Source organism: Corvus moneduloides, chromosome 1 (assembly GCF_009650955.1).
Source record: "Corvus moneduloides isolate bCorMon1 chromosome 1, bCorMon1.pri, whole genome shotgun sequence".
NCBI classification, from domain to species: domain Eukaryota; kingdom Metazoa; phylum Chordata; class Aves; order Passeriformes; family Corvidae; genus Corvus; species Corvus moneduloides.
Window position 1 is genome coordinate 48,150,086 of NC_045476.1, and position 14,881 is coordinate 48,164,966.

The 14,881-nt window shown below is 44.0% G+C and overlaps 1 protein-coding gene across 1 annotated transcript in view; it reads left to right on the forward strand.

The window, feature by feature from the left end:
* The first annotated feature begins 201 nt into the window (after nt 1-201).
* The window catches only part of JAZF1 (JAZF zinc finger 1), a 188,334-nt gene continuing 173,654 nt past the window's right edge, over nt 202-14,881 (forward strand). Inside the window, exon 1 of the mRNA XM_032109087.1 lies at nt 202-419. Within this exon, the coding sequence (XP_031964978.1) occupies nt 305-419 (115 nt within the window). The 5' untranslated portion in view covers nt 202-304. The remainder of the gene's footprint in view (nt 420-14,881) is intronic.

Below are 14,881 nucleotides of genomic sequence, written 5' to 3' on the forward strand. Positions count from 1 at the left end.
GCTGTTACAGAGCCGCGCTGGTCCCTCCTCCCAGCTGCGGCTGCCTCATCTCCCCCCACCCAGCCCGTCCCTCCCCTCCGCCGCTCCCGACGCTGCTGCTGCTGCTGCTGCAGCAGCCGCCGCCGCCGCCGCCGCCGCCGCCACCACCACCACCACCACCTCCTCCTCCTCCCCACCCCCACCCTCTCTCTCGCTCCCCATCTCTCTCTCTCCGTCCCGTTCCCCCCCTGCCCCCGCCTCTCCCCGCCCTGCCGCCGCCGGCCCTGGCAGAGCAGGCACCGCAGGGGGATCTCGATGTAACACCATGACAGGCATCGCCGCCGCCTCCTTCTTCTCCAACGCCTGCAGGTTCGGGGGCTGCGGGCTCCACTTCCCAACCCTGGCAGAGCTCATCGAGCACATCGAGGACAACCACATCGGTGAGTGCCCGCGGGGCCGCGGCCGGGGCAGGGCAGGGCGGGCGGGGGGCGCGGGGGCCGCGTGTGCGGCGGCGGCGGCGCGGGGCGGGGTGGGGGGCACAAGGTGCAGCAGGAGCCGGGGCGCGGCGGCCGCCGGGGGGGAAGGTCGGCGGGCGAAGAGTGGCAGGAGCGGTTCCTGCGGGCGACGTGGAGCGCTCTTCGGGGAGGCGGCGGCGTGCGGCGCGGCGGCATGGGTGGGTGCGGGGGAGGCGTGCAGCCCGCCGGCCCTGGCGAGGGGGAGTTAGTTTGCATTGGCAGGAGGGAGCGCAGGAGCCCGGAGGAGGAGGCGGCGGTGGAGGAGGAGGACGGGCACAGCACGCCGCCTGCTGCTTCCGCCCCGGCGCTGGCTGTCAGGGCTCCGGGGAGGGAGGGAGCCGCCGCCGCGGCAGCCATTCCGCTTCCTCCTCCTCCTCCTCCTCCTCCTGCCGCCGCCACTGCGTCCTGTCAGCGCTGTTGCTAGGTGTGGCGGGGAGCACGGGTCGCGCTCCGGCCGCCGCAGCGCGGGAGGCGCCTCTCGGCGGAGGCACCGGCGTGCGGGAGCCCGGGGCCGGCGGCGCGGTGGGCGTGGAGGGAGCGCCCGGCGGCGGGGCCGGCGCAGCCCCCGGGGCCGGGCGGGTGGGAGAAGAAGGTGGCCGTGTCGGGCGGGACCCGCTACCCCGAGCCGCGGAGCCCAGGCCTGGCCGCGCCGGAGCATCACCTGCAGGCTCCCCCCGAAGCCGCCGCCCCCCGCTCCCCGAAGCCGCCCGTCCCGCCAGGGCCGCGGGGGCGGGGACGCGGCGGGGCGATGACTCGTCAGTGCCTTCCCGGCGCGGGCGCCTCATGGGCGGCGGGCGGGAGCGTGCGCAGGGGCGCCGGGGCCGCCCCTCGGCGGCGCGGGCGGCGCCCAGGGGAGGAGGGGGCGGTGTGGCTCCCGGCCGGCCGCGGGCGCCAACTTTCCCTCTCCCCCCTCCGGCGGGACCGGCCTGCCCGCGCCCGGCTGGGCCTCAGGCGTGCTGGAGTGCAAGGTCTGCCGGCGAAGCATCTCATCCCCAGCCGGGCACGGCATTGCCGCCTCCCCGCACCTTCCCGCCTCGGCAGGTGTGCTGCCTTGGCTGCTGCGCTGCTTGCTTCCCATCTGCATCTTCCCGACTTTCTCTTTTTGCTAATAAAATGCAGCCCTTAAACTGTCAAAAATGAGCTAGTTCTTTGAAGCAGACCAAGTTTTAAAACTAGGGGAAAAAATACAGAAGTTTTAAGTACCTAGGGACCCAAGTGTTTCAGTAGAAGTATGAGGAAAAAGCTGCTACCGAACGATGAAGCTACCATGCATTTCAGTTTATTAAAGTTTTAATAGGCCTGCCTGAATACCTGAAAAAAAGCACTGAAGCTTAAATTGCGAGTGTAACGTTACATTAATGTAGCATTATAGGTCAGCAAGATGAAAGGTGTGGTTCTCATAATTATCACGATGCCTAGTATGAGGTAACAAAACCACATACCACAAAACTGTGTAATTTATGACTCGACATGGTACAGGCATTACCATTGTGATATTGTTGCTTTTTTTTTTTTTTTTTTTAGTCTCAGATTCTTAGCTTTTCCTATACCATGCATCACGTTACGCCAGAAAAGCTTAGAGGAAATAGTTCCCCAAAATGAAAGTTCGTAAGTCATCTTATGTGTCCCTTGAGTGGATTATCAGCCCGTAGGTGCCACAGCGCACAGGGTGTCAGAGAAGATACGGTCCTGCCCATGTGGTCTGTGAGTTGCTGTTTGAGTCCCAGTCAGCAATTCTGAGACTTCTTTGCAGAGAAGAGAACTTTATGCTGAAATACTGTATTTTTTAAATAATTTTATATTTAAGTGTATAATTTGCCAAGACTTCCAGGACACGCATCTGAGGCTCTGCACATAGCGTCACACAAGCAGCTGATTTGAGTACAAACTGGTGGGGTAGGACATGAGGTTGCTCATGCTTCATTTTTAATGTTTCACCTCTGCATGATAGCAGGTTGAACTTGACCTGTTTGTGAGTACCAGATGTGGCAATATTATGTTACCTGTATGAGACACTGGGAAAATCAGTAGGGAGTTGAACCAGTGACACCAAGTATGAATCCCAGTTCTTACATGAAGGCTCAACTCTATGGTTTGGTGTGTGCGAGGAACTCCTGCCACAGCCTAAAGGATGGTAATCTATGAAAACTCACCAGATAAGCACTCAGCCAAAAGGTGATAAACCTTTCTGAAAGCAACTGGGAAATAAAGGACCAAATGTCTGAATAGGACCTTATGTTGGAATTACTTTCTCAGTAAGATGATGCAAACAGTGTCCAGCTTTTGCCATCATACAGGCCTAGAAATGTGCGCTGAAATGTGTTGCTTTAAAAATTGACTATGTTTTGGCATATGAAATGAAGAGTAACATGCCACGTAATAATAGATTGCTTTGGACATTCAATGTGTGCTGCAGGAATAAAGAAACCTGAATTGAGTTATATTCCATTATTAGTTTAAATTGAAGTGGGTGATTGCTGGGCAGGCGGTGTTACAGCACAGATAACAAACTTGATGCTGCAGATAGCTGTGTGTGGGGAGGCATATATGGCACAGGCTCTAGGTGGTCTGGCTGCTGCAGTACTGCTGCTCTGCCACATTTCACAGGATGGGTTAATTGTTCACACCATCAGTGGAGCGCTGGTAGGAATGTGGTTGTTTTTCAGAGCCCCACTGTGTATCTGAAAAGTGGGAGCAAACACTTATCAAAGGAATTTTTTTTTTTGGTCAGCCTTTGGAAAAAACCTCAGCTTAATATAAGGAAGTAGGACAAGAGACAATGGGAATAAAGTGATGCACAGGAATTTCCACCTGAACTTGAGGAAGTACTTCTGTCGTGTGGGTGGCTGCTCATTGGAACAGGATGCTCAGAGTGATTGTGGAGTCTCCATCACTGGAGATACTCAAGAACCATCTGGACGCAATCTTGTGCCATATGCTCTAGGATGACCCTGCTTGAGCAGGGAGATTGGATCAAATGACCCAATGTGGTCCCTTCCAGCCTTACCTGTTCTGTGAAACACTGTTATGGCATTCTGGAGGCATTTCTGAGCAATTCTGCAGTTGCTTTCTTTTTTCATAATACTAATGAATAATCATATTGTAATGAAATAATTCAGTGTACAGTGGTGTGATTTTTTTTTTCCCACCTACATCTTAGTGACCAAGTGGGAAGCTACCAGTTACTTGAAAAAGTATCAGTGTATATAATCTGGGAGGGTTGTGGCCATTGGATGAAGGATTCAACTCCAGGATGGTGCTGGGTGCACATCCACTGCTTTGTGGGTTTTGATCAAAGACACATGAAGAAGCTCGGAAGCACTGGTCTGGGGTCTTTCATTAGGCAGGCCAGGCTCTGCTGGTGTCCTGTGCAGTGAGACTGTGTTCTGCAGTCCATAGCAATACTACTAAACAGTGTCTTCACGTTTTCTGCGGCTCACAGCTGGAAATGGATGTTGATTTAAAACTGCCGATTTGTAAATGCTTCTCTGTCAGCTTTTTCTACCAGCTCGTTGTCCAAGCAACCTGAAGTGCTGTTACCTTCTCTGCAAGTGTGCCGAGAAGGGGGGCTTTTGGTCTTTCTTGCTAGGCTGTCTCCCTGCCTCTCAGTTTTGTCTGCTCTGATCCCTTGCAGGTAGTTTGGCTGACTTTTCTGACATCTCTAGTCCAGGAGCAAAAGGCCAAATTTACTACAATTAGCCAGATTCAGACTGTCAAATGGAATGGACTCAATTGCCCTTAGTAATGTCAAGAGAGGAGGAAAAAGAGTTCCAAACCCACTAATTTTGAACTGCCTATTGAAACTATTCATCTGTGGCAACATGGCAAACTTTATTGCATTTCTGCAGTCCCATAGTGTCTTTGGCTATGATGTTGGGACCAGCACCTCTGGTTCCACGGAGTGTTTCTGAAAATACATTTAAGTCTTCTGGGGCATTTTGAGCTGTTCATAGAAGTCCAGAGGGCCACACCTTTGGTAAGGTTTCTTTTTCTTTTTTTTTTTTTTTTTTTTTTTGAGGTGGTGGGTGCTCCTCTCCCCTTTCCCATGACTTGTTTCTCCCTCAATCTACCCACAGTTGAACTTCGCCCTTTAGAGTGGTGAGTCAGGTAGCTCCTTATTTGCTAAGACAAAGTTTATTCTGATGCTGAAGGACTAATAGTTGAACTGAATCTCTTAATCAGGTTTTGGCAACATTTATTTATTTTAATTGTAGTAAAATACTTTTAAATCAGGTGAGGTTGCTGTTTGTGTGAGGCAATGTGTTCACTTGGTTCATGACAAGTGCTGACATGGTGTATGAACCTGTGTAGCTCTGTGGCTGGTATGAGCAATCCTGCTTCTCCTGAGGCTCATCAAGCATTGAGGAAATAGGTGTGAATGAAATGAGTGTCCAAGCATGTGGTGGTGGGCTGGAAGAGGTGGAGAATGGATAGGAAGAGATACAAAAGATAAATCTGGAGATGCTCTTATCTGGAAATAGAGTTTGATAATTGTATTGGACTGAAACTACTAGAATTTGAAGGGAGAAAAAAAAGACCATCTGCTTATACAGTAACTGCACAAAAAGATGATCGTCTGTCGCTGAACGTTTCATCACAGCTTTGCAAGAAGTCCCAGTGTTAGATAGCTTCCAATGGGGTATTTTTGTAGTAGTACTGTTGGAACTGGGAGCTTTTCATCAAGCTTGACTGATTCCCAAATACTAGGATGGGTCCTGCAACAGAACAGGACTTGCTGTGGGAGCAGGCAGCTGCTTTCATAAGTGGTAGGATTAGCAGGAAAAATAAAACTTCCTCCATAAAAGAATAATTGCAGAGGACAGACCAAAACCTTGCATATTAAATACTACCCATCTGGAAAGTTCAGGTCATATGAAGGGAGAAAGAAGCTTATGAATTTCCGTGTCTGGTGGTAGCTTTGACATCTGCTGCCTTCAGTGACTTCAGTTCTTAGTATTATGCAGTCAAGGGGCCAGATTCCCCAACAAAGAGCTCAAGTAGTTGAATAAGCCATTGGCTGAATGCGTGTAGCTTTCCTAAAGTTGTCCCTTTCAGTATTTTCTCAGACATGCTAATAATGTTGTTATATCCTCACTCTGATAGCTAAAGGTGTTGAATGATGAGCTGGCTGTGAGCACATGCTAAAATGGCATTTGGTATTGCTAAAATGTGGGCTTTGCTCCCCACTGCTGTGTTGCCCAGAACTTCCAACAGCAGCTTGGATAAAGTGCAGTCTGACAGAGGTGACAGCTTCTATATTGGAGCCAACACCGTGTTGTGTAAAACAAGCATAAGAAGATGCAACTGTTGTATGTTGCTGAAGATGAGGATTAAGGGCTACACACCAGCACCTATGGAAGGCCTGGAAAACCTAAGTCTGTATGACAGATGGTGTTCGTTAAAGCTGAGCTCTTCACAAGACTGTGAACATCGTTTAAGTGGCTGCCATCATGTAAGTTTCTCTTAGCATTTGCTCAGTGTGTAATTTAACATTTGCAGTTGAGACTGGCTGTTTTGAAAAGGTGGTAGATCTTAACCTAAGGCTTTTTACACCAGGAGTGATGTGGCAGCTAGGTACGTGGAATGCTGTCATCAGCATCTGGAAATGAGAGGACAGACCCATACTTAGTTGCCAGTAATGTGCATGAATGTATGTCCTTGCAAAATAAACGAACAATTATGTGTATTTACCTCAGCAGGAGTGGTAATTATTGTTCATGAAAACCAACTTTCTACATTTATGGCTACATTTAGCTAAACTTCATCTTCTGCCCAGTATTTCTGCTACTGTAGTTTTTTTGTTTTTTATTTAAAATGCATTTCACAGTGAGGTGGAAGGATCTGTTTTCCAAGGATGTTGGTTATTTGCTATGTAAGTTGGTGTGGTGAGGAAGGCCCTTCTATCTCAGGAAGGCTTTTCTATCAAATAAAGTCTTTTTTTGACTAAAAGTTCTAATCAGCACTTTTTTCCCCCCACATGTAATCCTGAGCAGAGCAGGTTTTTAGATTACTTAACACTTATGAATATGGCTTCTTTTGCTCTTCGGGTTTGAATATAAATTGTGATGAAATGTAAATGCAACTCTTGTAACAAATTCTAGAATATATTCATCATGTGGAGGAAAATGGAATTGTCATTGAACTTTGGCTAAAACTAAACTTTGACTAATTTTTTGATATTTCTGATGTGAAATTTTTTCTTGTTCTGATGTTACCAAGTACATGGAGTATAAGATATAAAGTGTTTACTGGTGTAAAGCCTGAGTCATATATTTTCTAGGAGGAAAGGACTGAAAGCAAACATCTGTGAACATGCTGCAAACTGATTTTTCATTTTTAAGATTGAAGGTCTCACATAAAGCTGATAGGGATCTTTCCTTTTTCCTCTGCTTGCTGGAGTGGCTTTGGGTGAGGCCCATTGCAGTGCTGTATCCATATGACTGGCAGGGATTGCTCCTGTTATACGCCAGCAGATCTACACAAGAGCTGGAAAATGAAAACCTGAAGAAACATCAGGTAACTTGTAGCAGTGGCATTACACTTCACTTGTGTAGGGCACATTTACCTTTGTGGTGAAATTTATAATGATTATCATGTCTGCACTTCAGACTTTGAGAGGATGTTTTCATAGCTAGTCTCCAGTTCTTATGAGAACTGTCAAATAATCAGGTGGCTGCCAGTCAAATTTTCTTTTTTTCACTTGATCATTTCTTGAGGAATAAGAAATTGTATAATAAAAAATAATAATTGTGTAGTAAAAAATAATTTGAGGAAGGGGTGATGCCAGAAGATGAAGAAACATCTGTTTAATCTGAGACAATCTTACCTACCATTTCTTCCTCTTCTAGAATATAATGCAAATGCAAACAAGTAATCAGAAATATTTTGTGTCAAGCTGCAGAATACTTTAATGCAGAAGAAAGAAGCACTACAGGCCTGCTGCTTGCAGTATACATTTTATGTTGCCCCTGAATGTGCTATTTTTTTTCTTTATTTATAATTCTTTTTCTTGAATAAGCTGTTTTTCACTGAGAATTAATTTTATTTATCTCTAGTAAGCACCAGTTATTCAAAATTTGGATGATAACCATCTAAGAAAATAGCTGCTCTGTACACTTTGAGAAAGGCAGAGACAAAGATTTTAGTGTTAATTTGAAATGGCGACAATTAGAGAATTGATTTGATAAATCAGCTGTGTTTAACAATAGAGTCCTTGGTTTTAAAGGACTGTCTCAGTGAATAACTTCACATTAAAAATTAAACAACCAATTCCTGTTACTCAGTGTCTAATTCTATCTTGAGACTTTTAGAAATGCTATGGGAGAGTACCTAAGGTTTATTACACTTTAGTTACGAGATGATGGACCAATATTCAGAGCTGTAAGATAGAAGAAATATTCCAGTTTATGGTTTAATGATTTTTTCTTTGCTATTAATATTTGTGTTCCCTGAATTCTTACAAGGCTCCTTCTTAGCTTTGTGCTGTCATAAACAAGGGGAATGGATTTTTTCACCAGAGATGCTGATGACACTGCACTTGTTGATTGTGTCTCTGATAAGTGCACAGATGCAGTACATTACTAATGTGCAGTTTCATTTCAGATACTGTTCATTAAAGACTGAACTGACTTAAATACAAGTGTTATTTGTATCTTTTTAATGTTCCGTTTTGTGTTACAAAGGATGGAGTAGACATAGAAGAAGAAATTTCATCAGCTTAAGGGAAAAATTGCATGGGATTTTGAAGCCAAGTTGGTCAGTTCTTTATGGACAAAGAGATTAGAACTTAATTGTGGATGAATTTTGAAACATTTCTTCTGATTTTGAGAAAGATTTCACTGTGCACTAACAAAGGCCATCTTATTTATTAAGACTTTTTTGCGAAAAGCTGAGCACTTTCATTTTGAAATACTGGCATTGCTGAAACTGGTCCAACAAAATCTTTTTTTAGCTTTAGAAAATATTTGGACGCTCCTGAGATACCTGCTCCAAGTACTTTGTCAAGCTTGAGTAAGCTGCAACTGTTTCTGTTCCTTATGGAAATTAATTTTTTTGCCCAACATATTTTGACAGATAGTAAATAGTCTGTGAATAAAATTTGACCCTCTGAATACCCCAGTATGAAGTGGAAAGGACCTATCACCTGTTTCTCCAGCAGTGTGTAATGTAGTCACTGTCTTACTTCCTGGGAATTATCCAGATAGAAAACAGGGAGGTGGTACATTTGAGATGCAAGAGATCTGGTTTCACTGCTGTATGAGACTGCCATGGATACCTGAATGTTAACTCACCCCCTTATGGTCATTCAGTGTCAAAAACAACACTATTTAATTATTTCAGTTATTTATTGTGAGGTAATCCTGCTGTGTGTGCTCATCAGAGTGTATATATTAGTACTGTGGAAGTGACCTCAAAATTCATTTGAAGGCTTCATGTAGACTTCAGATGTTTGCCATGTTTTCTGGTATGAAAGCTGCATACCAGATTACTGAGGTCTACCCTTGCTTCCTTTGTGTTCAGATCAAGGAACTGACATTGATACAAGTAATTCTGATGACAAACTTTTAGGGACGCCCTTGAAGTTTAGATGTTTTTGTAGCAATATGTTGGAGAAGTGTTACAGCTTCTATAACTTGCTTTTGAGTTAAGGAGTGTCTGCTACCTGATAGTTATACTGTGTTAATTGGGTGATGTGAGAGTTGCTAAGATCTCAGTTTTGATGCAGAAAATAACAGAAAATAACGCACATACTCATCTCTATTTCAGTTGGGACTAGGGAGCTTTTCTGTTTATCCTGTTCTGTGGGTATCTGCAGAGCCTTCCTCCTGAGGCATCAGGTTTTCATTGTCTGTACTTACTTTTTTTCCTCTTGCTTAGAGTAGATTATGGAGAAAGATGTGTGAAAAACCCACAGAGGCAAACTCCAAATAAATTAGTTTGGGCCATATTGCAAGAGCTTCCTGCTCACTTAATAAGTATGTTAATGTGAAGAAGATGGATTTGTGGATGGGGGAGTGATGTATTTCCACAGCAGTGGCAGCACAGAAAGGGGAAGAGGCTTGGAAGTATGCTGCTCTGTGTGCCCAGGCTGAGGGTTATTCATCAAATACAGAGTGCCATGGATGTGGCAGGGTGGACCAGGCAGCTGACAGTAACAAACTCACTAAAAATTGCTTGTAACTACTGTTATATTTGGAGGAAAAAGGAAAGCTTAGAAGTGTTTAAAATAAAATCCATGGTTGCAGATCCTTCCAGGGAGGAACTAGGTAGGAAGACTGTGGTCCTTACTGGAGTTATAAGTGCTCTGTGCTCCATGAGGCAAGGTAGTGGTGTGGTGAGCGAAGAGGGTGGGAAGATAATGTTACATGGAGTATTTTGTATGTACTTTCATTTCACAGGACTTCTCTAGGGAGTCTTCATCTTCCTGGGCTCATTGTGAGCACTTGCTGTGCTTCAGAGAGGCTTTCTAGCTGTGTTGTAGGACTCTGCACACGGTTGTAGCATTGGTAATAACTGCATTTTCTTTTTACCTTAGAAAATCTCATAAATTGACTAAATACTCTCTTATAGATGGGAGATGTTGACGCTGTAGCTATATCAGTCCTCACACTTTATCGTCAGCAGCCATGCTTGACAGGAGTTCCAGACTTTGGTCTCTGTCTTAGGAGAGCTATCTAGAGGGTTAGCTACCTGTACCTAGTGTTCTTATTTCATGTGACCAGAGTAAGCTCTTTCTTCCTGGCAGGTTTTTTTTTTTTTTGAGTGATTGTGAAGAGCCTGCCATCAGAACAAAGCAAGTACTTAATCTTTGCTGACAGTTAGCAGCGCTCTCTTTAGACCAGATTGAGTAGGGAGATAAAGTCTATGTTGGATACTGTGAGCTGGGACATAGTTTATGCCACAGAGTTTTAGTGGCTTGCTTAACCTGCTTCCAGAGCCAGGGTAAATACCAAGAGCTTGTTCAGGTATGTAACGATAATTGAATGCACAGGATGGGAAAAAGGTATTTGTTGCTTTTGTCTTCTGTGGATATTTTTGGTTGCACTCTGGTATTTTAATATTAAGTGGTTGGATTTTAATGAAATCTAAAAAAAAAAAAAAAATTGCCCATGAGCAGCCTTTACCTGAAGAATTTTACTTCTGCAGCAATTTTCATAACTCTGAGTTAGGAATCATTGTGAAAGAGATGGGCAAGAGGTTCTACATCTGCTCTTGCTATACCTGGATTGTATGTATGGCCTCAAATGCATTTCAAATATTGAAGCATAATAAAAATGAACATGCACTTACAAACTTAATGAATGTTCTGGAGATATACTGGGTTAATTGATAGCTGCATTTTTTCTCAGTGGTGACCTGACTTCTTCCTTTGTTTCTTTTTTATATAGAAAGTGTAGTTCCTGTAGCATTGTCACCCTAGTTTTGCTTGATCCCACTGCCCTCAGAAATGTAGTAGGTGTACAGTTAGTGAACCCTTCTGTTCTTGCTACTGGCATAGTGTTGCAGCCACAGGATTGCTTACTACCACCAAGCTTTCTGGAAATGAGGGAATGCCTCTTCTCTGACCCTGCCTATATGGGAGCTGTAACATCTGCATTTGGAAACTAAATCCGTTTTCTCTGTCCCACAAAGCACAATGCCTTAATAATGGAAAGGATTGGAGTTTTGCCTGCAATGGTGTAAGTGGCTACTAAAAACACTTGATACCTCATGAATTCAAGGTTGAGCCCAAACACACAGTTTTGCAATTGCTTGTTCTGTAGTAGCAGGTGTGCATACATATTGAAAGCCTGTTAGTATTTGCTCATAATCTCGTTGGTGTTGTGTGGCTAGAACCATGGCACGGAATTGAGTATACAGCTTTCCTGAAAGTATTGTCAACTTGTGTAGTTAAATGATTTAAAATTTATTATACACTCATTGTGTGCCATTAGACTTGCTATATTGATAATTAGGAACAGTAATTCATGCTGATCTTTCTGCATGTAATTTAAAAATATTAATTGTAATGGAAGACCAGGTTCATGTTTCTTTCAGAAGCCTGCAGAGCTGCAGGTAGTTAGGAGAAGAAGAGAGAACTGAAGGGAGGAGGTTACGAAGAGCCCACATACTAATTCAGTCTTGGCAAATTGGTCCAAGACAGAGGTAAGAATTAAAAACCCAAACATGCCAGTATCTGTACTTTGGTGAGACACTTGTGAGGGATTAGTCATCCTTTCACGATTGAAAAAACATCATACAAACCCGGGGTTGGAATTAATTTTTTTATGTCTGTGTCGACCTGTGAAGCAAAGTTGGACCTTTACATCTTTCTTCTGTTCTGTACTAGCTTTGGTTACTAAACTAGGAAAATTAAGCCCCTCTCATCACCTGCCACTTTTTCTTACCTGCCAAGCCCTGACTGGTGGTTTAAGGAAAGGGATTATAAATCCCATACCTACATGGAGGAAACTCTGCTCCAGCAGTGTTTAGCTTTTGATAAGCAGTTAGGCTCAGCAGCGCGTTCTGTTGCATGTACACACAGACCCCATGTGTGGGGCTTGGTGCCCCAAAGTGGTTTTACCCTTTGCATAGAATGTACCCACCTAGAAAGGTGTTACATGTGCATTCTGTGGTAGAGTTGGTGGGTACCTGATTTAGGCTTTGTAGGGAAATCAGAAATTGCCTACTGTTTGTTACTGCTTAAAAAAAAAAAGTTCAAAAATCTCCATCCAGTGTCTGTGCTCACCTGCTGCTCACCTTCTGATTGTTCATTCTGTTCCCTTCTCCTGTTGCTCCACAGATGAGTGGTTGATTGGAGTCTTTCTCACAGCTGCTGCTTTTCTGTCCTGGAATCACTGAACCACTTTGTCCTGTAAAGTCTCAAAGCCTTCTTTCCTTGTGAATACTGATTGTTCTAATTTATTTCTTTTTGGTGCTCTGTAGAACAGGTGTAGCTTAGGAACAGGACACTTGAACACAGGCGTAATAGGATATACTGTACTTGTGTTGTTCAGGCCTCTGTATTAACCATATAAATACAGAAGGTACCTTTCTGAGATAGTAAAGAAGCAGAGTATAGCAAGGAGTAAAGATGAAGAAATCTGAAATTGAAGCAAGGAAGAAAAGGAGTATGTGAAAAACAAAGGAGTCTACCTTCTAAAATGAGGTCTTGGTTGGGGGTTTTGAATCTCGTATGCTGGACAGTTACCTGCCTGAAAAGAAACCATGTTTTTTCTTGCTAGTCAGACACATCTCTAATTCTGGAGCAAGTATACAGGCCACTCTATTTCTCCTGACTCACTTTGAGGTTGAATGCTTGGAGTTGTTCAGGCAGTCTGCTTGAGGCGTGTACTTGATGAGATTCAGAGCTCTTAATGGACGTTTTAAGTATCCCTAGTTCACTGCCTGCAAAGTCCTTATCTAATTTATCCTGAAAACCTCTCTTGTTTTTATTACTAAATACCTCCTCATATCAGGTAATTTCTATGGGTTATTGTAGCAGCCTTTTCAAGCTAGCTCAGTACCTCTTTTGAACTTCCCACCTTGCAGGTGACCTGTCACACTGCTGATTTTTAACTCCTTTTGTGTAGATCATGTTCCTTAAGAGCTGCATTAATGATCTAGATGTGGATGACTCCCCTGTATTTTTGAAGCAGAACTTTATGGGTCTGGGAGTTGAATTCTTTTGCTTAGCTTTCCTACTCAGGTTACTGAGCACTGAATGCTCAGTCCAAAGGACTGGTTCTGTAACTGAATGCATGCGCTGAAGCACTCCTGCTAAAGAAGTGAGCAATCTCCTTCTCAGATATGACACACCTGTTCTTCTGTAATACTGTAGCCTTTCTTTTAAGGTCAGTTCTGAGGCCATCCTTTTTGGAGTCCTGGGACTTGTTACACGTTGGGGCTGGTAGCCCATCCTTCTGAAACAAACATTATTTTATTGCTATTGTAGCAGAACTGATTTTTTTCTTTTTTTTTTCTTTTTTTTTCTTTCTTTTTTTTGTCCTTTTTCTTTTTATTTATTTCCCCCCCCCGTCCCCCCCCCCCCTTCCGGTACCAGTGGTTTCACAGTAGAACAGCTTTCTTCTCAAGATCATAAAGGTCTTCCTTTCTGTGTGCCCTTTGGTTGCTTTCTACCTGGTTGTGGGTAGGTAGCTTAGGAGAGCAGACTTCTTAATGATAGCTTGTCTGGGAGGCAGCCTGTTTATGTGGACTTAAGCTGATTTCCTCACTGTGAGTCCATTGAAGTTTCCCACCTTTGAACCTCTGGTGTTAAGCAATCAAACATCTTGCATGATGGCAATTTTTAGAGTCCAGTAGGCAGGGCTGATGATAAGCACTCAAGAAAGCAAATTCATTGTTTTGAGCTTGGTCTGTGTTTTTTTTCCCCCACCGACATTTTATGAAGAGCAGCATATAAGCATTAAGACCATTACTGGAAGGTTTCATGCTTGAATTTGGGTTGATGCAAACCTGATATGGATTCCTTTCCAAGAGAGACTTTTATTTCACAAGTGTCTGAGACAGCTCCCATTTGAAAACATGTTGAACTGTTCTGTGTTATGTATTTTGAGCCCCAACTGTTCTGTGTTATGTATTTTGAGCCCCAAAGTGTCTTAGATCGTAACAGAGGAGCTGCTTTGTCTCTGTGTCCTCGCAGTGCAGTGGAGTAACATATGTTGTTGATTACTAGGAAGATAAAGTTGAAGTCTCACAGTCTCCTGTCTTGTTGCTGTCTACTAGTCAATGTGGTGTCATTGTGCGTTAGGATGTGGAAAAAGATTCCTACAAACAAAAGAGCTACTGAGTAGTCATGTCCTAAGCAGTACAAGTTTACATGGGCAGAACATACTTCTGGTTGAGCATATGTCCATGTGAGTTCCATGAAACACAGCTTGCCCGTGTGATACCTTATGGTGAGACATCATATGGGCAAGAGAGACCAGCTGATGCTGAGATACAGGCACAGTTTGGTGCGTCTGGTTGTGTAGGTAATTGCAGGGCGGTCCTTCCCTAAGCAAAGTGCAACTGTTATATTGCTGTGTTTGTAACACTCTCACTTTCATGTGTCTGTAGATACACAGTTTTCTGTACTTTGAGAGGGGAAAACCAGTGGTTTGGGGGACGACAACAACCCTAGTTTTACATAATCATCATAAATACTTTTGTAGATGGGTTGATATTTAGAAAATGCTGATCTCTTCACCTTCTGAAAACTGGTGGTCTTTTGTGGTGTCTCATTTTGGTCCTGTGTGGTTTTTATAATTGACATATATGGTTTAGTAAAACAAAACGGATCCATGGTACTAACATGTAGTACTTCTACAGACTAAAGTGAGCATGGCAGCTCTTCCCACCTCATGGCCTGAGGAAAGAGAAGACATGGTAGCAAGAGGTATATCTGA